This window comes from Podarcis pityusensis (genome assembly GCF_964106645.2).
Source record: "Podarcis pityusensis genome assembly, chromosome: 12".
In the NCBI taxonomy this organism is placed as follows: domain Eukaryota; kingdom Metazoa; phylum Chordata; class Lepidosauria; order Squamata; family Lacertidae; genus Podarcis; species Podarcis pityusensis.
Window position 1 is genome coordinate 31,968,156 of NC_138037.1, and position 27,581 is coordinate 31,995,736.

The 27,581-nt window shown below is 41.6% G+C and overlaps 1 protein-coding gene and 1 long non-coding RNA gene across 8 annotated transcripts in view; one reads left to right on the forward strand and one right to left on the reverse strand.

Moving 5' to 3' along the window:
- Window positions 1-27,581, forward strand: part of LOC308459619 — an 88,929-nt gene that overhangs the window by 23,787 nt on the left and 37,561 nt on the right. For both annotated transcript variants that reach the window (XR_013978229.1, XR_013978230.1), the window contains exon 2: window positions 9,438-9,537. This is a non-coding gene — a long non-coding RNA (uncharacterized lncRNA). The remainder of the gene's footprint in view (window positions 1-9,437; window positions 9,538-27,581) is intronic.
- Window positions 19,026-27,581, reverse strand: part of DGKB (diacylglycerol kinase beta) — a 253,677-nt gene continuing 245,121 nt past the window's right edge. For all 6 annotated transcript variants that reach the window (XM_080974724.1, XM_080974726.1, XM_080974722.1 and 3 more), the window contains one exon: window positions 19,026-20,903. In XM_080974724.1, the coding sequence (XP_080830850.1) occupies window positions 20,796-20,903 (108 nt within the window). In that variant the 3' untranslated portion in view covers window positions 19,026-20,795. The remainder of the gene's footprint in view (window positions 20,904-27,581) is intronic.

Sequence of the window (27,581 nt, forward strand, 5' to 3'; positions counted from 1 at the left end):
CTCAGGACAAGATCTGAAGAATGCCAGGTACAGATGCTGCTGGCACTGTTCAATCCAGCACATCTTGAGTGGTGATATCAAGAGTAATGCTCATGATAGCCCTTAGTGCATGCAATGACCCATCAACACCCGGATATTTGGATAATGCTTCTTCTTCATGCATGCATGTATTATTGTGATAAGGTTGAAGCTCAGGGCCGGCCCTAGCATTAGACAAAGTGATGCAACCACCTGAGACAGCAAATGTTCAAGTTATTCTGGCTATTCCTCTTGAGCCTCCAGCCATTCTTCTCTGTTGCCACATGGCCTCTTTTGGGCCACCTTCTTCTCAGTAAGATTCGGTGGCTGATCCAGTTCACTTCTGTACATGGCATTGCCATCATGTTCTTCACCTCAGTGAGAAAAATATATAGGGCCAGCCCTGCTGAGACTGCTTAGCTCCTCAACGCCAGCTGTTTGGCATCAAACTCAGGTATATTGCAGGAGCATTCAGCTGGAAGAATGGAGGTATGGGAGTGAAGAGCGACAGAGAAGGACATCTCCCAAGGAATCCAGAGATAATTGTGTGACTGATTAATGTGTTTATAACAGGGAGTGGGAAGAAATAGATGAGGCTCTAAGTGCAGAACCAAGAGGAACTCTGGGTGTTAGGAACCTGGGGGTTGTGATATGGAGAACATCATAATTAGTTTTTGATCACATGGTTTTGCGCAGTCAGATTTCTTCATGGAATGGCGGTACCCATTCATTTCACATGTCAGCAAAGATTCCTTTGGACAGATGTACTCTGTAAAGCTTTCCTTTTTCTGGGTTCTTCAGTGCTATTTGAATTTTCTGTGCTGATGTTTGAGTACACACGTTTGCTCTGCTGCTCTTTTTTGTTTCTTTGTGAAATATTTTTCAATAAAATACAGTTTTTAAAACCTATATCTGCTTAGCCTTAAGCATGCCATTATACATCTTGTATGAAAGGTGCTATTCTTTCAAATCTTGGCTTGTATACATTATTTCTGGCTCTGCAACACTCAAACAATATTATTTGTTCTTTTTTTCATCTTTAACTTTCTCATTAAAAAAAAAGGCCGAACCTGTTGAACCACCTTTGAAACTAACAGGAATGAAGCATCTTCTCACCTGTGGATGATAACAGTGTTGTCACATGAAGGCTGTTTCCAAAGTTCAGGGCTGTATGGAAAAGATCACCCTCAAGGTCTGTGTATCTTGTGGGTCACAAATCAAAACTGGCTTTGGTTGACATCTGCAGAGTCAGCTCTTGTCCTCAAACTGTGTATTCTTTTTCAATACAATTGAACAGGGTGGGGGCACTATCTTTGTATTATCCCAAGAGATCAATCACACTTTTCTGGGGGAAACAACTGTTAAGGTGAAAATGGAACAACACACAAGTGTGTGAGACTCCTCTGTTTGTTTCCTCAAAAGCCAACGATAGAAACTTGTCAACTGAAAGATCTGGGCACAATTCAGTATATAAGTGGACTACTGACAATATGTAGGATTTATCCCATTTTAATATAGATTCTCTTTTTTAAAAAAGAAAAGGTTGCAGATTTAATTATGTTGGACTTGAATGGTATTGCATTAGCTTTGTTATCAGCTCTACTGGTTATACAGGTTGCATCTTATCTTTGCTAAAGATTTGTGTTGGCAGATAGAATTTACAACCTTTGCTTATTTTTCAAAGTTGCATCCCACCTTTCTTCAACATGGAGGTACTCCTATTTAAACTCCACCAACAGCTATTTGAAGGAAAGTAGCCTGACAGATGGCATGACTAACTAGGAGAGGATCACTTGGTAAACTTCATAGTTCAGCAGAGATTTGAACCCAGATCTCTTGCAATAAATAACATGCAATAAATAATAAAACAGCAGTAATAATAATAAAAATAAAATATCCAAAGCTTAAGCTGTACCTGATCTTTATTGTATATGTGTTCTGATTTGTCTGTGGAGAGGTTATACAACAATGGACAGTCATCTGGATTTGCTGAAGGAGTGTTTACATGTCTTCCTGATAATCATCTCTTCCATCTACACATCTGAATGCACTTACCCAACACTTTCCTTTTTAGAAGTAGGACAGAGACCTTTTAAATCCACATCAATTGCACAAACTAGTGGTGGGTCTCAAAATTCAGCAGCACACTGTGCGACGCCCAAATTCGGCACCCCTCCTCCTCTCAGGCTCCATCGTAAATCATATTTGTGGCACCCCAGCAGCGTCACCTAGGCTCTGCACCCAGTGCAACCGAACCAGTTGCACACTCCTAATCTGCCTCTATACAAACCTAAATCTCCCAGTAGGCCCATTATTCCTTCCTGCTAAATACTGACAGCTTGGGGCGGGGAGAGGGAGAGAAGGCTGATAATTGTGGCAGTAGGAGAAGGAATGATGTGGGCTGGTGACAGACCAGAGCCTGAACAGAGGCTCGTGAGGGGCCTTGAGATGCTCTGAGACCTATGAGGAAAGGTAAAAGTAGAGAGTTATGTTTAGCCTGGAGAAGAGATTATTACAAAGTAATATGAGGGCAATCTTCATCTGTCTGAAGGGCTGCCCTATAGCTGGAGCAAATCCAGAGGGCAGGATGTGAACCAACAGGTTCAAATTAAAATGCTCAACTTCAAACTTTGACTGAAATTTCTGAAAAATTTCAGAAAGTAGTGGTTTTTGCTCAATGCTGTGGTGGGGTTAGTCTAGATGACATTTGAGGTCCCCTCCAACTCCATTGACCTGTGAATCTACGGACCGCAGGGCTAAGATCTGATTGCCTCTGTAGGCTGAACTGTTTTCCCTCCAGAGGGAAAGAATGGTCCTCAAAGGGTGTGTGTGTGTCTTCTGTGCAGAATCATTCTACCCAAATCATCAACATGTCTTTAAGCTCCGAGGATATTTTTAAGAGCCTGTTCGGCATGAATGTTCCTCATAGAAATCTCATCCTGATTCCCTGCCAATCCCAAAGGTCATTTCATCGTGGAGAAATAAGCGTGTCTTAAACTTCTTATCCAAACTGTTACAAACTGCTGCATCTGTCACTTGCCGTATCTGTTGGCACCGCTACAGATAAATGAAGCTTCTTTGCCATGAGATGAGTAAGGAATTGGTTCCAATCTAGCAGACTGGTGTTCTCTCTCCCTCTCTCCCTCCTTCATGTCTTTCTGTCGAGTGGGATATGATTGGCAAAGCAAATCTAGAAGAGGCTTTGGATCTGAATGTTAACTGGGATTGAGACACAGGCAGGCACACACAACCGTCCAAGTTGCCTGCAATGCTTTCTCCATTTCTTATGATGAAGATTTGCTTCACTTGTACTCAGGCTGGGGGGGGGGGCAGGGTGTAAGACAAGGGTTCCTTTTTAAAACAAGCAAATACACAACTAGCATGTGTAGACGCCTGCCTTGAAAAATCAGTCACATTCGTGTTGTCAGAAGATGAAAACAAGGAAAGCAGCTATACGAGTTACATGACAAAACTACTCTAATGGAATCCTATCATTTCAGTCATAATAATAATAATAATAATAATAATAATAATAATTTTATTATTTATACCCCACCCATCTGACTAGGTTCCTCAGCCACTCTGGGCAGCTTAACAGCACATATAAAAACATCGAAGATTAAAAACTCCCTGATACAGAGCTGCCTTCAGGTGTCTACTGAAAGTTGTGTAGTTCTTTATCTCCTTGACATCTGATGGGAGGGTGTTCCACAGGGAGGGCACTACTGCTGAGAAGGCCCTCTGCCTGGTTCCCTGTAACTTCATTTCTCACAGTGAGGGAACCACCAGAAGGCCCTCAGAGGAGGACCTCAGTGTCCGGGCTGACCAATGGGGATGGAGACGCTCCTGCAGGAATACTAGGCCGAGGCTGTTTAGGGCTTTAAAGGTCAGCACCAACACCTTGAATTGTGACATACCTGAAAAGCATGGTTAAAACACATTTAAAGCATGTGCCATCCCCAAAGCACCCTTGGACTCACAGTGCTATAATTTCCAGCAACCTTAACCTACAATTCCCAGGATTGTTTGGGGGATTCCATGAAGGTTTTTTGGGGGCCCTTTCCACACACACACACACACACACACACACACAGAGTACACATTTACTTGGCTTGCAGGTATATTGCAGGTAGAGGTCAGTGTTGGCAACTCTCCAGCCTTTCAGCCAGATCTACTGTTTTTTGTCCTCGTACACGGGGGAAATGATTTGGAGTGCTTCAATATCTTCTCCCTTGAAGTTCCATTATATGTAACAGAATTTGCACACCATTGCTTTGAAATGGAAGCACCTTATGTTTTCAGTCTTCCTAAATGGTTAGCTTTGCCACATACAAAGCGAGAACTACTTGCTGTTCTCCCTGTACACCTTCTCCAGAGTGACCCTATGAGCCAATCCTCAGTGCCTCCTCTAATCAGCCAAAAGGGTCAAAAGATGATGTTTCAGTAGTTGAAAAGCTTCCTTTTTCTGCTAATTGGCAGCTCTCAGATGTTGGAGGCAGGGAAATAGTAGCAATAGTTAACAGGTCTTCAAACACACACACACCCTGGCAAAACCCCAGACCACTGCACCTTTGTTGGGGACGTAACAGGATCTGACACTGTGCAGAACTGCACTTGGAATAAACCAAAGTATTTGCTGAATTTTGTGCAAAAGAGCTTTGTTTTCCTAGCTTAGTATGAAGCCTGAGTTGTGGGGGGAGTTTACACTATCACAAACTTTCCCCTTTCTTGTTAAATGGGGAAGGCAGATTTCACTTGTGCTTCCCTCTATAGATTCAATGCAATATTCCCTCCATTGAAATGAATGGGGCCTGCACCCATGAAGAGTTCCATGTGAACAGCACAATATACATAGTGCTCTGAAGTTTTCAGTTTTCAGAAAATGCAGCATAAATACAAGAATCTGCCAAAGAAAAGCACCATCTCATTAATCCTTAACCTCGTTGATTTGACTCAAATAATAGCTGAGTGAGGATTGGATTCGGGGTATCTCTCTCTCTCTCTCTCTCTCTCTCTCTCTCTCTCTCTCTCTCTCTGACTGGCTTCAGACAAACCTTTGGACGCCGCTTCCTCTCCCTCAAACACAGAGCTGTGTGCAAATGTGCAGAGTAGCACTCTGCAAATATTTAGCTTCTTTTTGATACCAGTGTCAAAACACTTATGTGCAATTCCAAAAAAACTCTGCATAACTTACCATGTTTAACCATACATTGTAGATCCGCCCCCCTTCCCACTGCATTGGAAGTGTAGATCTTCCGGGAGGCCAGCTTGCGTTGAAAGCATTCGTTTATGTTCGAGTCCTGCCCTTCCCTTCCAATCTCTTCATATAAAAATGAACCTTCTCTTCCAAGTAATCTCAGGAGGCAACCCAAAGTTAATAGGAATGGATTTGTTTGCCTAAAAATAGACGAGTGAGCCAAGTTTGCCGCCCACCCCCCACAAACAACAACATCTTGCACATTCTGTACATAGTTACACTACCCACTTTTATAGCATTTTAATTGTAATGATTTCCTACAAAGGCTTCTAAGAGTGTTAGTTTGTTGAGACTTCCTAGAATTCTCAGGGGTTCCAGTTTGTATTTTGTGCTTGTTTTATGAATGTACTTTTATTGTTTATTTCATGCTTTTCACCACCATTATGCATATATATATATGTGTGTGCGCTATAATTTTTTATTTTTTATTGCAAATAAAGTAAATTTTAATTAAAGGGCATGTGCCATGCTGTTTTTATTGTACTGTAATTATTTGTATATTTAAAACAGATTTCATACATATATTTCATTTCAGTTCTATCAATGTTGAATTTTCCCCCCCTATGTTCTTAGCAGCTCTTGTTTTTACCTGTAAGCCGCCTTGAGCCCCGTCAGGTGAAAAGGCGGGGTTTCTATGTAGGTATAAATAAATAAAATAAGTAAATAAAATGGAGGTGACAGCAATTACTAGGAAGAATACTGGCGTACTTCAAAAGGACAATATCCTGGACAATGAGAGCTGGTGTGGTGTGTTGGTTAGACTGTTGAACTAAGATCTAAGAGACCAAGGTTCGAATCTCCACTTGGCCACTGGATGACCGTGGGCAAGTCATGGCCTTAATTCAGCCTAATCTACCTACAGTGTTGTTGCAGGGATTAATTGAGGAGGGGAAGAACTATGTACATCACCTCTTGCTCCTTGGAGAAAAAGGTGGGCTATACAGTGGTACCTCGGGTTAAGAACTTAATTCGTTCTGGAGGTCCGTTCTTAACCTGAAACTGTTCTTAACCTGAAGCACCACTTTAGCTAATGGGGCCTCCTGCTGCTGCTGCGCCACCGGAGCACGATTTCTGTTCTTATCCTGAAGCAAAGTTCTTAACCCGAGGTACTATTTTTGGGTTAACAGAGTCTGTAACCTGAAGCATTTATAACCTGAAGCGTATGTAACCTGAGGTACCACTGCAACTGCAATAATTAAAATAATAGCACATTATCATCATATAGGGTAGCCTCCCCACCATCCCTTACTTATGATTGGGTGTAGGGACATATAATGAGTTTCTTATTTAGGCTGCTCCTACAGCTGTGCATCAAATAAACTGGGAAGATGGAACCACATCCAGCCTCAAAATTAAACTAGTCATTTAGGAGTGTGTGTGATAGCACAGTTGTAGACCTCCTACTTTTTGAGCAGATGATCCAATTACAGTTCCTGGCCTTTCCAGTAAAACAGGGTTATGTAGCAAGCGATTAACCTAGGACCCTAGAGAGTCTTAGAGAAAATCTAATTGATTCTTACATGCCCCTGGGGAGTTCGGCAGGGGTGGCACCCCTGCCAAAGCTTTGGTATTGGCCATTTTGTGGAAGGTGGAGATGACCCAAGCAACTGACATCATCATTCCGAAGCAACTTCTTCAAAGCAGCTCCTTGGTTTACTAGAGAGCAAAGGATAATGAAGAAGATTGGGAGATGCGTGCAACCAGAAACATATTTGGAACCAGAAAAACCTGGACATAAGGGGGAGCTCATTGTTGAGCCAACTCTATCAGTGATGGTTGCAAAGATGCAAGACTTCACCACCACAGCTGCAACCTCAGACTGTTGTCCTGCAGAGCTTTTCTGGTTGGCTCAGGGCCAACTTGATAGACGTGGAGATAGCGGCTGGAAATCTGTTGTGACATTTTTGCTAGGCTTTTTGAGGACAGCGTTGCTTAGACATCAACGAGTCAATCCAGAGAAATGTCCAGTGTAACATCTAGTGTGGCTTTGTAGAAGGAGTTTCAACTGTTGCCATCCAAGGAGATCAAAAAGGCACTTGGAGGGGTCTTGGCTGTTAATCTCTCTTCCAAGAGAACTCTGGGAATTATGGCTATGGGAAGGGAATAACAACTCTTGGCATCCTTAACCAACTACAGCTCCCAGCATCCTTTGGGGGAAGCCTGTTTAAAGTGGTATCACAGTGCTTTAAGTGTATGGAATGAATGTGGGCCAAGAATCTGTTCCCCCAGCTATTTCTGTTCCCACCTTTCCCCTTTTTAAAGCCACAGGACTCCAGCTGTGGACCTTGGCAGACCCTCTCCTCAGTTAGTGGCGACAGGGAATAGAAGCCTAACGGTAACAAATCCACTCTACTAATAGTAGACTCCCCTCCCTTTCCCCCCGATTCCTAGGAGACAGATATGGTTACGTAAGGTCTGTGACACGAGGCCCCTCTGAGGCTCTTTTAAAACAAGGGAACGACAAATTGCCTTTTTCTCTGCTTCCACGTGGACTTCAGCTGTCATTATTTCCGAAATAAGTTTTAATTAAAGCTGCCCTCCGTACAATGTGCTACACTTCAGCTGTGTAGCAAATAACACATTAATTTCCCCTGACTCCTAGTAATCTTACTCTGTTTTATCCTGTTAACATCTTGTTCTGGCAAACACCGGTGGGAAATAACAGGTGCTAGCAGAGAAGCAATACAGAAGAGGGTTAGTGGGAGTTAATGAAAGTAATCGCCTTATTTTCCACTTTTTTAATATTTGTGTTTTTCTTGGAAAACTTTATGTCTTGGATCGTGATGGACCCCTCTCCATACAGCTAGGTTCTGCATGAAGTCATTCAGAGTTACGCCAAAGAGGGGTGTTTTTGACTGGAATGTCTTCTTCCTCACAGAGGCTCCATGTCATCAGCAGCTGCATGATGGGCAGAATAACCACAGCCACAGCTTTTCCTGCCATAGAGATTTCAGAAGCAGCACATGTTGAATTTCTGCCTGTCACATAGCTGAGAAATATCAGAAAGTCTCTGTCAGGAAAAAGAAATGGCAGCAACTGACTAGGTTGAGGGCTGAAGATAAGCAAATCAGGGCCTTGTCATTACTTGGATGGGAGACCACTTGAAATCCGTTAAAGGAAGTAAATATAAGATACATTATGCAGAGGCTGAGTAGAAAAGACGAGTGTCTTCTTATTTTGAAGGTGTTCTAGCTTCCTCACAGGGCTGGCCCAATACATTTTGCTGTCCAAGGTGAAGATGTACAGAAACCTATCCAACATGTAGTTGAATCTTATATATGAGGACAACATGTGAGCTTAAATGGTGCAGGACAGTCTATGTGACACACAGAGCTCTGTCCTCCTCTCACACACAAAAACCACCAAAAACAACAACATCAAAAACTAATCGGACAGTTTTGAAGAGAGTGCATGTCGGATCTCGTCTTCAGTTTTCCTTTTTCTGGGATCCGTCCCTTGGAGCTCTCCGGGCCCCAAGCTGTTATCTGGCTCTGCTCAATGACCCACCCCTGCATCATGGTGTTCACCTTCTGGCGCCGAATATATCGGTCTTTATGCCTCTGTGCTTTTATGTTTGTACATACTTTATGGGCTAATAGCCGTAAATAAATAAATAAAATAAATAAAGCTCTGTCCTCCACACCTTACTGTCACACCTGCTACCTGAGGCAGCCACCTTCTTCTGCCTGATTGTAGGCGTGGTTCCGCAAGTTCTTCACATCATGTTCAACCAAGGAGTCCAAATTATTGTTTTGTTTTTCTTTGTTTTGTTTCAGCAAGAAATAGCTGACCTTGGATGATGATGATGATGATGATGATGATGAAGGAGGAGGAGAATGAGATTTTAGGCATCAGGTTTCTTAGGACGTCTCACCTTAGATACGGAAACTTACATTTGCTATTCCATAGCGGTGATTAAGACATGGAACTGCCTTATACCAAGGCAATCCAGTGTCCCATTCAGTCCAATATTGTCTATTCCAGGGATGGGAAACCTGTGGTCTCCAGATGTTGCTGGAATACAACTCCCATCAGCACCAGCCAGCATGGTCAAGTGTCAAGGATGATTGGAGTTGTGGAGATGTAGTCTAACATCTGTAGGGTTCCCCACCTGTAGGGCATTCTGTTTTCAAACACCAACTAGTCTCCCTTTCTATTCTAGGCATTTGGTCAACATGTGACAAGGGTATATCACACAAGCTGGCCTTCCTCTCTTCCGTCTGTAGATTTGCTGCCGTTGACCTCCATACATCATGCCAAAGGTAAGAAAAGGCTCTACAGGTACAACCAGATTTATTGATTGCCCACATACGTAGTTAGAATCACAGAATTGCAGAGCTGGAAGGGACTATGAAGGTCATCTAGCTGCCATATGCAAGTGCTCTTTCTTGCCATGGGCCTAACGTACAGAGGAGAAAGCCAGAGCCAATTGGATGGAGGAGATGGGTGGCCAAAAATGAAATTTGTATTCAGTTTGGTTGGCTGCACTTGGTGTAGCAAGATCTGAAGTTGCGCCAAAGGCTGTAACAATAGAGATGCAACAGTGCTTCGCACTTGAAAATATGCCTGCCATTGTTCACTTTTGCCTGTAGCATGTCATGCAGTCACATCAACGTTTGCTGCTTGTTGTGTTTAACTTGGAAAAACAGTCGCACTTAGCGTTAACCAGGTCTTCCCAACTAGCTTGTTTCAGGATTCAAGCTTCCTTCCCCCCCTTCCTTTCTTTCACGTTTACTCTGAAGCATAGCAATTGTACTCCCATTGGACCTCCTCATTTGCAGAGCACATGCTCAGTGATGCTGTTACTTTATGAAAAGCAGTTGTGACCACTGATATGCTCCCCAAGACGTGAACAAAATGTCCCTAGGCAAATTTGCTTGGAAATAAGTCTCTTTGTTTTCAGCAGGACTTATTCTGAAATAATGGTGCCTATGGTGGTAGCTCTAGACTCTTGGGGGGCCCTTGGGCATGGTACCTTCAGTTGCTCCCCATAGCTTGGAAAAGCAGGACATGCAGTCTGAGGCTGCATCTGATCTCCTCGGATATTCACTGCAAAGTTCAAATAGTAGCACTGTCAGGGTGTTGAGCAATCTGCTGGTCTTGGGACCCTGGCATAGTGAAGTTGAATGGGTGAGTTGGGTGAAGAAGGCTTTCACAAGTTAAGAATGCTAACGACCTGGATCAGATATGTACATTAATAAAGTTATGGCCTCTGGTTCAAACCATTTACTGTGCCTTCGCTCCAGGGATGTGGGGGTAAAGACTCCACCAAGTGGCGATTAAAGGCTGCATCATTTAAATGTGGTGAAGGATTTAGCCTTTGATATGCTCTCATTGCCTTTAAGTAGAGGCGCTGAATGCAAGTGTGAGCTACTCACTGACTACAGAACAGATGTTTCAGTGTTCAGACTAACAGGAAGCTACCAGCAGGTGCCTGGTTTTGTTTTTTGCCAAAGAGTCATTGTGCCAAGAGATGCTCTTTACAATGTCAAACAGTCCACACCTTTTGCAAGAGGCAAAATTGTTAGCAGAAACAACAGAACTACGTCTTGCAGTAGTTTTACTTTCTCATCTGTAAATACAAGGTTGCTGAATTGTCTGGAAAAATCTTCTTTGGTGGTACGTTTCTCTGTTGCCTATCTCAGTGTGGTGCCCATCAGACACAGTCAGCATGGCCAATGGTCAGGGATTATGGGTTTTGTGGTACAACAACATCAACTACCCTGCCTATCATAGGGGAAGTTTTTAATGTTTGATGTTTTATCGTGTTTTTTATATTCTGTTGGGGGCCACTCAGAGTGGCTGGGGCAACCCAGTCAGAGGGGCAGCATATAATAATAATAATAATAATAATAATAATAATCAACAAACATGTAATAAAGGGAAATGCAACACTTTTTAAAATGAGGAATGCATATCAAAAGATTTGATCTATACCCGCCAATTTAAAAAATCCAAGAGGGTATTTACAGTGCAGTTCTCTGAATATTAACTCAGAAGTGAGTCCAAGGGGATTTACTTCCAGGTAAGTTGGTACAGGATAGCAGCTTTAGTCTCTCAAGTCTTTCCTCTCCTTGATATCCCTACTGTAAATACTGCCCAGAAAGCAACAGAAACATTGCCAGATTCTGTCTGGATAAAAAAGAAATTTCTCATATTTTGGATTTATTCATCAGTTCTGCATTACTCTACATCATTTCAAAATCTGTTCAGTTTGCATAGATAGCATGTTCTTAAATTGTACATATTTTTCCTATTAAATTCAGTGTATATATACCTCTACCGTAGGTGATTGTATTTATTTTCTGCATTGCACGATTGCTTCACAATACTAGAAATACAAGGAACTGTTATTGTAGAATGTCGTCGCTGGTGAGATTATTTTTGTTAGGTGATTAATGAAGTTACAATTTTAGTAGTTACTGGAGGAGGGTTACATAGGCAATGGCTGATGTCGGTGGTGGTGATTGACATTTGTTTTCTTAAGGACAACATAGTTCAGGGTTTTTGTTTGTTTGCTTTTGTGCAATTTGCCTGATACCATACATTCAGCTCAAGCAGCCATCTGAAACAAATATCAGATAGGGTTGCCATAATTCAAACAGTGAAAATTGGGACAGAGCTTTTTTCTCTTTTTTGCCCTCCAGAATTTTTTTTATTTTTGGCCAAAGTTGTTGGGCTTTTTTGAACTATTTTATGGAAAATAGACAAAAACAGCACTGCTGACATGGGCTGCCATACGTCCGGATTCCCCCCACCCCCCAGATATTTGCCCAATTTCTGCCAGGACACTGCTGCCAACTGCAGTGTTACGGATATGTCCCAGAATTTTCTGGACGTATGGCAACCCTATATAAGAAAACAGTTTTCTGCCCTAAAGCTTTAGTCAATGTGGTGCCCTCTGGATGTTATTGAACTACAGCTCCCATCATCCTTGTCCACTGGCAATGCTGGAGGGGGCTGATGGGAATTGTAGTTCAACAATATCTGGAGGTCACCATGTTGGGTATCCCTGGTACATTGTATATTCTTCTGAAACAATTCAGAAGAATTGTTTCTTACTGACTGCATTGACAATACTCTTTATCCTGCTGATACAAGTGGGTGAGCTATGCATGGCTTGCACTGGATTGGCCAGGAAACAAGCTGTTGCTCCCCAGTTCAGATGTGTGAGCAATTTGGCCTGGCCAAAATCTCCCAGAGACCTCAAACACCATCCCATCCTGATCTCCCAAGCCCCCTTTACCTGGCTGCTGCAGTAAACAGCAAAGAGGGGAGGTCTCTCTCTACCTCTTCCACTTGGTGCCTGATATGCTGCAGAACGGTGTGCCAAGAGAACCAAGGTTCTGGTCACCCCTGGGAAATGTAGTTTTCCTAAAGCACCATGGGGTCCTTGTGCCTTGGCATGGGGTCCTAAATGGAGAGGGAGAGACTTCTGTCTTTCTTTTCCTCACAGATGCTTGTCACCAGCCGCCAAACCAGCCAGGTACCGCATGTGGGAGATTACGGAATGAATGGTGTGGAGCAGGGGTCAGCAAACTTTTTCAGCAGGGGGCTGGTCCACTGTCCCTCAGACCTTGTGGGGGGCCGGACTATATTTTGAAGGGGGGAAAATGAGCAAATTCCTATGCCCCACAAATAACCCAGAGATGCATTTTAAATAAAAGGACACATTCTACTCATGTAAAAACACACTGATTCCCAGACCATCCACAGGCCGGATTTAGAAGGCGATTGGGCCGGATCCAGCCCCTGGACCTTAGTTTGCCTACCCATGGTTTGTAGGGAAGGAGGGTTGGGGAATTACTGGTAGGGAGGCGGCTTGGATAAGAATTATTCTTCAGATCACAATTTAATCCAAGATTTGGAGGTCCCAATATTCACCTTTTCTGTTGCATAAACATTATACCCCCCCCCAAACCCCCTCACATTCAGGCTAAGGAAGTACAAATTTTGTCAACATCTTAATTCACTTCCAATGTAAACATATGGTCTGTATCTTCTTCATGGCCTTGCCAAACGCTTATCTTCTACCTTTCATCTGTCCCTATATCCCTAGTGCAGACCACCGCTCTCTCTCAACACATTACCTTAATTCACTTCCAAGGTCTCCCATCTCATTCTTCCTAACTTCCTCTTATTCTTAGAGCATTTGTCCAGTCCCCTTTTCACACTAGTACCCTTTCAAGTGTTCACATCCACATTCCTACTAAAACAACAGCAATACAACACCCCTAGAGCTTCAGTTCCATCTTGGTTTCTAAAACTGTAAATAGCTTACATGGACATGAATGGCATTTATAGTAAGTTCAGGGCCAAACAGCACATTACGGGGGAGATCTGTGATTGTATCATGCCAGGGGGGAAAACTGCAAAGGTATATCTTTTTACCCAGGCTTTTTTGGATAGGGGGTGTTAATAGTTGCTTATTTCCTGCAGATAATTTTATTCATTGGTTTCTGGTTTAACTGCATAACTATATTCTGATTTTTTTTATTGTGATGTAATCTGCGCCGGGGCCTTTTTATGCATGGGAGGTGATAAATGTGCTAAATAAATGAAAAGTAAATAAATAATAGTGCCTGACCATTTTAAAATTTTCCTGCTGGAAAATCCAGCATCCTGGTTTCACAGTGGTCAATCCATAGAAAGCTTGCAAGGGGAATCTGAGTGCAACAGGGCTCCCCCTACTTGTGATTGACAACTGACTGATATTCACAGGCATAATGCTTCAGATATTGGGAGATAGTTCAAAGCCATCCTGGCTAGCATAGAAACAACATATCAGCAGTGTCTAGCGGGATTGATTTGCATTAGGGAATTGGCAGTTGGTAGTTAACCCTCCATGCATCTCAGACCAAAACCAAATTGCCTCCAGTTTTGCTTCCAGATAACGAAAAGAAAAAAAAGATTTTGGAAGATATAATAATGGATATTCTAAACCACATCTGTTCCAGCCCTCACTGAATAATCTGCTCTCGCTCTCTCTCTCTCTCTCTCTCTCTTTCATGCATCTGTTGATCACTGTTTTCTCAAGTTAGGGAGGTATAACTGTTTTCAACTGTGTAAACCAGCCTTCTCAAACCTAGAGATATTTTGAACCCCCATGATTCTTGACCACTGGCCATGCTGGCTGAGTCTGATTGGAGTTGTAGTAGAGCAAAACCTGGAGGGCATCAAGTTGGGTCAGGCTAGTGCGAAGCATCACGATGGTACTGTGCAAGTAAAGAGATGGGCAACAAGAATGACAGACTAAACTCAAGCATTCAATTTCTTACCAGACTAACTGTGAGAAATGAATGCTCCTCTTATCTGTTAATATTGTATGTACAATTGAAGCCATCTATATAAGTGCTACCTAGCACCAAATGTGGAGTAACCTAACCAAGCCTGCTTCAGGTCTGAAATAAGCCCAAGGGCAGTAGTGGCTTGTGCTGTGTATATTTTAAAACATGCAAGTCAAAAGGTGAGACTAGAGCAGTGCACCCCATTTGTTGCTACACAAGAGAGAAATGCCACTTTCTGCAACTCCTGAGCAGCGTACGATTGTGTGAACGTAGCGATATAAGCTCGAGTTTGCTCTGTCGGCCCATGCCTATGTGCAGCAGAGCACAGGCGCGAACTCTTAGGCAGCTAAAGGCACGCTAGCTAGTCTACATTCTGATCTCAGTCCCTGGGGCTGGCAATCTCTGTGAATGACACTCTGTGTTTATTTGAAAGCAGCACTCGGTAAATATTGAATTGTGCTAGTCTATCATCAACACAGGTGTTGTTTTTTCTGTAAATACCAAAACGCTGCAGTGACTGCTTACTCTTTCGTATGACTCACTCTTTGCAAGCCGTCCCAAGGTGCTTCTTCAGCAAACTCTGAATCATAGCTAGGAAACATGTGAAATGGCTCCATGCTGGAAGAGTCTTGGAGATGCGAGGAGATTCACTGAAGAAAAGGGAAGGAAGGATTCAAGTCCATAGCATCAGGCATTTTGGAAAAAGAGGAAGTGGCAAGTGACATGAACACTGTCTTTTTCTTAGAAGGTGGAAGCTGCCCACCCACAACTATTCTTCAGCAAGGTGTGGTTTTATAAAACACCGCTGGAGTTTTAGAAACACACCATTCCTAATAAAATAGGAGGATGATTTACTTTCTGGAAGCTCGACTTTCTCCACTAGCGCCAGCCCTGTGTGATGATTTTTGGCTTTTTTACTTACTAGCTGAAGCCCAGATTCATAAAATGTCTGAAGCAACCAAATGGTTCTAAATAACACCACCTGCCTCTATGTCCCAGTTTCAGAAGTTTGTCCCCAGGCTAGGTTTACAGCGGAATCTTCACCATATTAACTCAGAAAGAAGTCGCACCGTGCTCAGTGCCTTATTCCCAGGTGTACGCAGCCCAAATTAGAAGAGTAAATAACAAATATATTCATCTTTATGGCACAACAATCCATGGCGTTTTTCTTTACTTAGTGATGGGTATTGCTGAATGACAACTCCCATCAACCTTATGACTGGAGTTGATGGGAATTGGCTGGGGTTGATGGGAATTGGAGGCCATGGGTTCCTCACCCTGGACTTACAGGCTAAGGACTAACCTATGAATACCTTCAACCTAGATCTAAGTTGATCCACTGCTACTCAGAGATGCTTGCATTCCAACTATCCCTCACCCCACCCAGCTCCATCAAGGGTGCAGCAGTACAGACCTCTGTGATTCATTCAACTAATCCCTCAGCACAGGCCAAAGAGCCCTTTAAACAGGTTTGCCCTGGAAACACAATCACTGGGTTTGTTTGTCCACAGAACCTCTGCAACACACTGCTTTCTTTTCTAGATAACTCTCCCACACAACACAGCAAATGACTTAATCTTATATTTGGACATATTTCCTAACAAGCCTTGGTGTAGTATCCACCAAGGGAGGGTTAGGGATGAGGGAGAAATTGGATTTGGTTCACACCTAAAGATGAATCTATCAAATTCGCACTTTCTGAAACAATAGGAGAACCAAAACACAACCATCCACCCAAATTTGTGCTCATCCAAATTTTGCAACGAGATTCTCCAGCCAATGTTTACAAAAATGCATATATTAAGGGAAAGTGTGCATAAACATGAATATATTAGTGAAAACAAAATATAAATATGCATCATATTAGGAAAATTGCTGGGGAAATTGTGTACCTTAGTCAAAACGGCGTACATAAATGTGCCTATTGGGAAAGTTGACATTAAATGCCGATGAATTTCTAGGAGGACTTTTTTTAATTCTGCAAATTGCTGCAGAAATGTGGAGAACTAAATTTAAGATTGGAAAAATAATAAATGGACAATACTGAAATTGACTGATCCTTCCACCGCAGAGTCTTCTGTCAAGGATCTGTTGAAACAGCTAGCTACCGACAAATATTTGTACCACAATTAAGCAGCAAGTTCCCTTTCTTGCATCCTGTAGTCTATGCCCCACATTCACCCACTGTGGCAAGTGTGATACTTCTTGTGCTTTCCTCAAGAAGTCTGCTGCTCAAGAAGTCTGTGCAGAAAGCAATAACCTGAGCAGGACTTTCCTTCAAGACCATTGTTCAAGGACAATAGGTGCGGGGCAAAGGACTAGCTCAGTGGTCCCGCCTGTGTAGTAATTTCATGCGCAAGATACCAGAGCAGCATGAGGAGAAACCATAGGGAAGCAGATCTCACACCACTAAAATTATGCTTAGATTTTAGTTTTCGGAGAAACTATGCCTGTAAGATTATCACACAGTTACATCAAGGAGCTGGGGCTGTTAAAGAAAAAAGTGTGGTTACAAAGAAGGTGAATATCACTTGTAGAAAACTGTACTCATAATGTGAAAATATTTATTACCTATAGCCATAATTTCATAAAATCAATGAACATGTCATGTGATACAGTATGTGCAAGTTGGATTTGCCTTTGAGTCGTGGATATCTGAAGTAGCCATTGCATCAGATATAGGTGTACATTTGTTTGTAGCTTACAAGAGAATTATAATTCTGACACTATAGTTAACATCACTGGACCCATACATGTTGAACTGTACAGCCTTAGGTTTGGAGACAGACATATCTATTGTGAACCACCCTGGGATCTTTGGATGAAGGGCGGTATACAAATTTTAATAATAATAATAATAATAATAATAATAATAATAATAATATCATTTCTTAGCCTAATGCTGAATGTTATGTTAAGTGGCATTAGTTTGCTAACATTTACTGAACATTAAGAGTATTTTTCACGTACTGTACGTTGTCTTTGCCAGCAATATACTGCTTCTGTGTTCTTCAATTACACACAGACGAAATCTACCAAATCCTATAATGTACTCAAACTGTATCTAATGTACTTACATCCATGCACAATACCGTGCACAACAGAAAGATTTCATGTTGTTTGCATTTCATAAGGATGAACGAATCAATAGGAAAAGAGATTTGATAAATCATTAGCAAAGTATGAGATAGATTAGAAGGTGCGAGGGCATTAATAAATCATGCATTTCAAGCAAGTTGCTCGTCTTGGTGGAATGCCTGAAAGCAAAGCATGCAAGGATGAAACTCAAACTAAAAGGAGAATGGGTTGAAAATCACAGTGGCTTTCCCCAAAAGCAGTTTGCTATAGATGTATACGTTTATACGTAACATAGAAATTGTTGGCTGGCCTGGCCTTGACCATAAGACAGCAGCACTTATATTGCACAAAACAAGCTGCTTTGCAGTTTTCCAAGCTGTTAATACATTTTCCAGGGGGCCATGGGTGGGAAGTAAGGTACTGAGCACAAAATCATCACAGCAGAAATTCTTGGAATCGAGAACACAAAAAAGGCAGCAATATCATCAGTTGTTTTGCAATTATAAAGGAAACAAGCCAGTGACACAATTATGATGGCCATAACTCTGAGTCTTCCAATCCAGTGTCTCTGCTGCGCATGCAATAACAGGACCCTTAGAGGCAGCTTCTAAACTTGCTCCCCATTTGTTCACATGAGCATTCTGAAATACAAGATACGAAACCTCCCCAAGGTCAATGGACACACACATGAGCCCATCTGATTGGGGTGACCAGTTGATTCATGGACTATTTTTATAAACACAATAAATAAATAAATACTTAGTAAGAATTAATTGTAATTAGTGAATTTCAGTCCCTTTCTTGGTACAGGCACTGCCAAAGTGATCAAAAGCTTTCAAAAGAGGGTTTTGATCCCAAATGCTTACTTTTGCATCAGCCGATTTTCCTTGAAACCTCGCTTTGCTAAATCTTTGGTGGAAATGTGGTTTATCAGGCATGTGGCTTGGTTATGATGTGGCACACCTACTGCTTCATAGGCTAATATGCAAGACTGCTTGGAAGTTTGATATATTACGAAGATTTAATGTGGAGTAATTTTTGGCTTGGTTTCAACCACTGCATTTCTTTCCCAGATATGCTCTTATATGTTTAGATGTACACTTAAAATATTAAAGTATGGATGTGGCAAACAGACAAATGTATCGTACAAATAACACCTGTCGGTGAGACAGGATTGGCTGAGTCTCCATGTTGAGTCAATGCTCAGCGACAAACCCAGGGTTTCGTCTTGTATTATGTGTAATGGTTTTCCAGCTCAGATGTATGTTAGCAATGCTTCTTTTATTCTAACACTATAGTGTGGGCCCGCATTTGCAATGGAAATATTTTGAAGTTTGATCATGTGGAACGAAACAGCCTATTATGTAATGTGCTTATTTTTGGGGTGGGGGGTGGGGAAGGCCTCCCTCTGGGTACTGCGAGGACTTGTTTCCATGGACCAGCATCAGTGGGCATTTAATTGGAAAGCTTGCAAATATCAGATAGGCTTAGGATTTAAATATGTGATGTGATTAATTAATATGTTTAATGCCAAATTTGGAAGAAAGAAAGATGTTAAGTGATTAAGTTAATTTTATAAGAACATTAGTTTTGGGAAACTGTTAAAATGATATACATTGAAATTCAACCAGGGGGATAGGGGGAAGTCACTTAACAATGTTACAAAGATTGGTTTAAATAGGCTGAGATTTATGCTTGTTTGTGTATTTGTTTGTTTGTTAAAAAAATTATTGGAAAATTAATTTAAAAATTGGGGGGGGGAGCATCAGTGGGCATTTACACAGGGCCCATAGCCCAGCAGAGGCCCCAGTGGCAACAGCTTCCTGGACTTGCTGCATTGATGAAGGAGACTCAGGCAGGCGCGGCGGGGGTGGACCGTCCCAGGTGTCTTCGCTGAGGGGGGTGAAATTTGGCACGCCACCCACCCATGACTCCAAAGCCTACCCTGAGGCGTCGGGAGAAGGGGGAGCTGTGCCGCATTCCCCCCTTCCCCCTTCGTTTTGACAGCTGAGGGAGGCATGGAAGTCGTGGGCGAGCGGCGCACCAAATGTCCGCCATTGATGTCTCCCTCCGCCCCCATGGGTGGCTCGCGCCGCCCCCAGCTGCAGGGCGCATGTGCCGCTCTGTGCACCTGAGTGCCTATCCTGCGCCTGGGAGGGCACCCTCTGCGCCCCCCCCTTGGGGGCGCGGGCATACGCTCCGCCTATGGATTTATCCCTGCTTACCTTTTGCCCTGCGCTTTCTAGGCAATGGTCTGCACTTTCCTGGTCTACGTCCAAGCACTTTTTTCTTTCTTTCCCTAGAAAAACCCACTCTTTACAGCTGAATCGGAGCAAATGGCAATTTGGGTATTCCTGCCGATTGCAGTTTGTTCCAATTCAACAGGCAAAGTGGGGTTGCTTGTGGATATCGGCAGAGAAGAGTGCTCAGACACAGACCTGAAAAGCTCAAACCTGTGTCCTTTCTGAGAGAGGGGACCCCCCCCCCCTTGCAGGGTGTCTGCCTCGCTCAAGGGCCCTCTGAAAACTGGAAATGAGGCTGGTTGCTTCCTATTTTGTGTTAAGTCTAAGAGAACAAGATAGCACAAATAGTTCATGTGCCAGGTTTTAAATGATCAGATCTGCACTGAATTCAATGGGTGAGATTTAAGAGGGACGGCCGGGCAAATACTAGGATGAACGTTTGTTATTCCTCAGCATTAATCAGGAAAGGAAGCCAACCAAGGCTGCAATAAGCCTCATGGCACTTTCTTCAGAAGATGCCGGAGTAGTCCAATGGGTTAAATATGCCATCTGAAAGACCAATCTGAGGTTCACATCCTGGGAAAAATCACATTTCCAACAGTGTTGCATTCTCCCCCCCCCCCCCCGTCCCACAGCATATTTATCCTGCAAATTAGTAATGGCAATGCATGCAACAAAAATATGCTTTATCACTTTATGTAAACATTAGCTTTCTTCATGCAAAATGCCTACAAAACTGTGGCAATAAATTATTCTAATAGCATCGTTTTACATTAGCTCAGTCACAGAAACTGTTATTCCAGATTCCATGATTATGCAGTAGAGAACATTTTAAAACCCTTGAAAGGTTTCCAGCGTACATATTCCAAATCCCTGCTAATTTGATTTTGTAAGGATTTAACTAAAAGAAGCTTATTCTTTGCTGCAGTTCCTTGTTCTCTTAATGATGGAAGAGAAGAGCCCAGTTTTGGGAGGTGGTCCCATCAGTATTGGAGCTTGGTTCTTGTGGGTGATTTTTATCTGGTGAGAGAGAAAAGAATTATTACCTAATCAAAAGATGTGAAAGCAATAGATCACCAAAAATGATTATTTTAAGTTTCCTTATTAGCTACATATCAAACAGCAATTTTGTTATAATTTCTTGTTCTTATTCTTGTTCACAATCTAGTTCTATTATACATTCTAGTTCACAAATAATGTTTGTTACTTTAAAAGAAGCAATTGAACAATGCTATGTTAAAAAAATAGGGGAGGTGAATGAATGAATGAATTTTGAGACCATTGCCTAGGCAATTATCGGTGTATGAAAAAAAAATCACACTCATGGTTGGGCAGAATCTCAGTTATCAGACATAATTCTAATTATACAAATTAACATCATAAGGTGTTGTAAAAAACCATTTTCCTTTTTTTAGAATATATATATATATATATATATATATATATATATACCTGAATTATATTTATCTGCACAGTTGTAACTGATTATTGATCTGATTGACATAGTTTTTTATAAAAAAAATAGTATTAAATACTATTTATCCATTTAATACTTAATTACTAAGGTCTTTAAGTGGTGTACAATAAACTCAATACAATGAAAATAAAAATAATAATTTAAAAAACCCATAAGTAAGTATAGCTATGTTGTAGGTATTTCTATCAGATCACAATCCTACTATATAATAGATGTTTATGTGTATTTTGATGAACTGGTTAGAGTGAAAGATTCTGAGCCATTTGAGTTGGGGAAGAGTATGTATGTACTTAATAGTGTTAACTTATTTTTAGTTGCTATTTTGTTACTATTGTTTTCTAGATTATAAACGCTATGCTGATTCATTAATCGTAGAATACGACTCATAACTGTGATGTTCAGCATCTTTTTTTAGTTGTTTGTTTGTTAATAGTGTTTTATAGATCGCAGTTGTTTTACTGATGATTTGTTCATTTACGTCACATGATTTATGTTGCACTTGCGGGGGTTCCATTATGCTATTCTTATTTATTGCATGCAAGCTGATTTGGGATTCATTTGAATGGAAAGCAGCACAAAATACCAGTCAACCAACTAAAATTATAAAATGTCTTCAGTAGGCCCCAGAAGTTAAACAGGGATTGGGCATGTCTGACCTCAACTGGAAGGGAGTTCCATAAATTTGGTCCACAATACTGAACACTTGGCTTTTGGTAGATACAAGCTGTGCATCAAAGCCAATGGGGAATGTTAGCAGTGATTTTCCCGAAGATATAAGGGACCAGGGTGTTCTGACCCAAGGAAATGTAAATGCTGCAGAAGGCTACATACCTGCTGCTGTGTTCATGGCTACACTGACTAGGGTAATGGGCCCATATTTTATCCTACCTAGTGCTGGATATAGTAGATAATTCCCTCCACAGCTTGCTGTTTCTGCCACCCGCTGTATGGCAGCTCTATGAGCAGAAGCTATATCTACTGTGCTTTGCTCTGCCGCTAGATCAGACTGATAATGATTTTTTTTGTACACATCACAAATTAAAAATAAGACACTTGATTACAGTAGCATGCCTTATTTATACTTCTCCTAATCGCATTGTTCATTGCTCTTAACGTGAACTTCAATGCTGAATTTCAAAATAACCATTAGGAATTAAAGTCAAAAGCCAACTTACTAAAAAGGTCAAAAATGATGGAGTAGCATTCTAATTTGTTAATTAATTGATAGTAAAATCAAATCAAATATTGAAAGGCCTGTTTAAAACACCATGAAAGACTGCTTTATAGCTACTCATTTTGATTTCTTTGATATAAAACTAGAAATCACCTTAAATGAGACAACCTTAACGTAGATTATGTCTCCAATTTTCTCTAATTCAAGTCTAAATTAGAGAAGACATTTTATGAATGTATGCTATGCTCAAAGCTAATTGAAAGCAATTATCAAAGTGGCATTTTGTCTGTGACTTTAAGATACATTGTAAGATAATAAATGATTCTCATTATGTAATAAAAAGGTCACATCTTGCCTTTGGGCTAGTGACGCTAACAGTTTTTCAAAAGCTATCTGGGACATTTTCTTTAGTGAACTACGACTAATACAAGAACCATCACTTATTAAATATCAGTTGTCATCTGCACAGTATCCACATCACAAATGAGTATTTCTTTCAAAAAGAAACACCGCCTCATTAAAACTGGCAAAAAATATATCTCTTAAAGTGCATACCTGACATTTTCAAGCTAAAATGAATATCCTTCACTTGTCATTCACTAATAGTAATGTGTGTGTGGTGGTGGTGGTGGGGGAGTATACTGAGAGGACAGGCTCATTAAAATAGGGAACAGCCCGCTTCTTGGGGTGGAAATTTACTTTACAATCAAAAGAGACAGAAATGTAAAAAATTCAACAGGATAAGTGGGTTTTATTTAACTCTTCTAGAATCCTAGCTTACTCTTCCCTATGGTAACATATGTGAAATTGTGTGCATAACTCTACCAGAATCGCTAAAAAAAAAAAAAAAAAAAAGGCTTCAGGCAACATTCATTTGTAATTCCTGCAAATTCACCCAATTAGGCACCCTTTAGAGTATTAGTGGCTACATATTTCCTCACAATATACCAAGCAGAAAGCAGCCACCAAGGTACAGCACATAATGAATTTGGTATTAGAAACTGACACCACCAGCTTCTGGAACCTTAGTGTATCAAAACTACTAGGTATATTAATAATTCTTCCCATACCAAGAATGAAACTTCTAGGCTGTTGTTCCAAGTTGTGAGCTATTAAGAGATTTGTAACACCCTTAAACTGGAAATGGATTACCTGTCTATATAGCAACAAGAAACTCTAAGGAAAGTCAACAGTTCTTACCAGTACAGTCCAAAATAGAAGACTTTTATGCAACACATTTCAAAGCAGGAGCGTTCACACATTACATTCAACGAGTGTACGATTTGTGTACCTAATTACCGTAGTTGAGCTATACAAATCAACTTGCCTACCGCCTGAGCATGGGAGCCCCTCCCCCAAGATCCTCCATCTCTCCAGGATTCAAGTACCAGTTACTGACCTTCATCCAATCCATCACTGTGCTCAGATACCCTTCCAGAGCTTTCACAGCCTCTCCTGATTCAGATGTTATGGCAGGCATAGGCAAACTCGGACCTCCAGATGTTTTGGGACTACAACTCCCATCATCCCTGACCTGTTAGCTAGGGATGATGGGAGTTGTAGTCCCAAAACATCTGGAGGGCCGAGTTTGCCTATGCCAGTGTTATGGAAAAACAGAGCTGCGTTATCCCTGACCATTGGCCATGCTGGCTAGGGCAGTTGATATCCAATAACATCTGGAAGGCTATAGATTCTCTACTCCTGTTTTAATACATCTGCACAATAGTTGCTTCTGCCATTAAGCAGAGGTCCCAAGAGGAGCATAGTGGGAAGAGTCCTAATGAGGATCTGTGTCTGCTTTCAGAGCTTAGAAGAAAAAGGAGTAAAAAGCTGACGCTGCCAAAATTACTTTTTCTACCCGCTGTTAAACCCATGGAGATGTATTCTCCCTAGACAGTGTTGAATCTAGGAGTTCCACGAAACACAACAATGCACCAACAGCATCAGAGTAAAGCTAATGCTAGAGGTCTTCTTTAAAGGAAGGTTTTGGACCAACTTCCCTGTGAAAAAGGGGCAAGGTATGCCTCCCTCTGGAAGGAGTCTCAGAAGCTTAGGCACAGCCAATGGAAAAGGCCTTCTCCCTGCTCTCAACCAAGCCATATTGCAGTTGGGTCACCTCCAGTCCTTCAGGTAACCTGGTCCTAAACAAGCTCATCACCTTTAAAAGGTGAATTGGTCCCAGAAAAAAAATATTGAAGCCAGCACAGCTTTAATATGCTTTTATATGTGGCTCCTATTAACAATCTGGCCACTGCGTTCTGAACCAACAGCTCCAGGAGTTTGGAATTAGTAGTAGACTTAAATATAGACCAAACATACAATAAGTTTTCAAATCACATCAGCGTATCTTGCTTTGCACTCTGCATAACGTTGGTCTTGTCCTATGAACCGCCTCAATGGTTTTATATATATAAGGCTGTTCTCTTAAAACAATTTCTCAGCAATAGCATTGCACCCACTGAAATTAAATCTAATTAGTTTGGCATTAATTAAGCTCTAATAATATACTCTAGTATCACTCCTAAGTAGTGTGATCCGTTTCCCCTTCACACAGGTAAATTGGAAAACATGGTAGTGTCATCATAATTTTTAAACACACTGAGAAAATGACAGAGCTGCAAAATTAAAATAAATGATTAATGACATTTTTTTCATGTTTTATACTAATAGGTATTGCTGAGGTTTTAAATTAATAAAGCTGTCAACCTCAGGGTTGTTACAGGATCCAGCACAGAACCAAAATGGAAATTATGTATTCCACAGACACCTACAGATGACACTTTGGAATATTTTAAATTTTAATTAGTAGGTGCAATTGTTTCACCCCTCCCCCCACCTTTAAACCACTACAAATTAATTGGCAATTAGTCACAACTAATTCTTTCTTAACAATCTGAACGGGAGAGGTAGGTGCATTACATCTCAGCATAGTTGTCTAAGGGGCAGAAAGCACACATGCAGTAAATTGCATTGTCAATTATATGAAGGGGGAGGGGAGGAAGAACCTGTTGTGAAATTTTAAAAAAATTATGCATAGGTAAACAAAAATAATGCATGCACTGTGCGGTGCGGGACGACGACAACACAAAAATAATACCCAACCACATCAGCCCTCAAATGTATGCAGATTAGAGAAGTTCCTACCTAAAGAAGATAGACAAGTTTGAATATTAACAGGTGTTGGGCTGAAAAATGTCCTCTGGTTTCTCAGCAGTTTTTCATCCTCTGTGAAACAAGCTTCCATTTTTGGCCTACTTCTCAGGGTACTGCAGAATTTCAGCCACTGGGAGATTTTGAGATTATTCTATGACTACAAAGCACCGTGTGTGTGTGTGTGTGTGTGTGTGTGTGTTTTTTTTTTTCCCCTTACAGGTAAACATTCCTCCAGTGCTCTCTGCAGCCTTCCTGGCTGCCCATTGTTCCTGATATGAAAAAGCCCCATGTGAGAAATTACGTCACAGAATCATAGAATTAGAAGGTACCCCAAGTCCAACCCTCTGTAATGCAGGAATCTCAGCTAAAGATTGGTCAAGCATGTCTTATTTTTGAGAAACCCATGCTGGGTCTAAATAACCACAGCATCCTTTTCTAAATGCTCACAGACAGACTGATGAATTATCTATTCTAGGATCTTCCCTGGTATCGATGTCAAGATCACTGGTCGGTAGTTATCTGGGTCTTCCTTTCCCTCTTTTTGAAGATGGGGACAACATTTGCCGGCCTCCAGTCTGTAGGGACCTTACCTGTTCTCCAAGTATTCTCAAAGATAATAGACAAAGGTTCTGAAATTACATTTGCAAGCTCCTTTAGTACCCTTGGATGCAGCTCATCAGGCCCTGGAGATTTGAATTCCTTTAAAGTAGCTAGGTGTTCCTAGCTGCAGCTCCCTCCTTACATCATTTCGTCTGTCATCACCAGGTTGGGCATCACTTTGCTTTTGGGTGAAGACAGAGGCAAAGTAAGTGTTGAGTAGTTCTGCCCTGTCTCTGTCACCCAATAGGATTTCTCCATGTTCCCCACGCAGAGGACCTACAACTTACTTGTTCTTCCTCTTATTTTTGACATAGCTGAAGTGACCTTTTTTAAAATTATTTTTAACCTCTCTTGCAAGCCTCAGCTCATTCTGAGCTTTAGCCAGCCTGAGTTCCCCCTGCAGTTGTTGGCTACTCGTTTATACTCCTCCTTTGTGATTTCCCCTTTCTTCCATTTCTTATACATGGCCTTCTTAACTCTCAGCTCATCTGTAACTGGTTTCCTTAGATGCCTCCCACTTTTCTTTCTTGTTGGTATTGTCTGCATTTGGGCCTTCAATATTTCTCCTTTTAGAAACTCCCATCCTTCTTGGGCTCCCTTCTCAGTGAGTACGTATTTCTCCCTGGGCTTTGACTGAAGTGTGAGCATCCAGGAGGGCTGTAGAGCGCACATGACTGGTGAGATGATTTGTTGAAGGAAAGGAGGTACTACATTTCCAAAAAGCTACTGAAGGAGGGTCGTGGCCACAGCCAAAGCTTCCAAGCTGCCATATGACACCAGTGAAACTTTCACCACAGTCAGCAGCACAAGACATTAAAATGAGGGTGGATGGGAGTCAAGAAGTATCCCCATCATATAACCGCTTTCCTCAAAATGGTTACCTACAATTTGCCATTGGTGAATGGGGTGAAGTATTCATTTTGGTCCACCTAAACCACATGATTTTTTTCCAGATGTGCTTCTAATATGCTCACCAGTGTAAGCGTTTTTTGTATATACTCAGCAAGCTTCATCTCCTCCCAGGTGATTTCCAAGCAAAGTACTTAAAAATAAGTAAAATTAAAGCCCTTAACACTATGGAAACAGGGTGCTAGAAGTATCCTCTGTGTCCAGGTGAAACCCAGCAGCTGAAATAGTCTTTAGAGGCCCTTCTTTGTCTGCTCCTACCTGCAGAGATTAGGTGGGTGGCTAATGGAGAAAGGGTATTTTCTGTGGTTGCACCCAAACAATGGAAATCCCCCCCCAAGGGAAACTGTCCAGTCGTTCTGGCATGATATAGGTGGAAAGACGATGG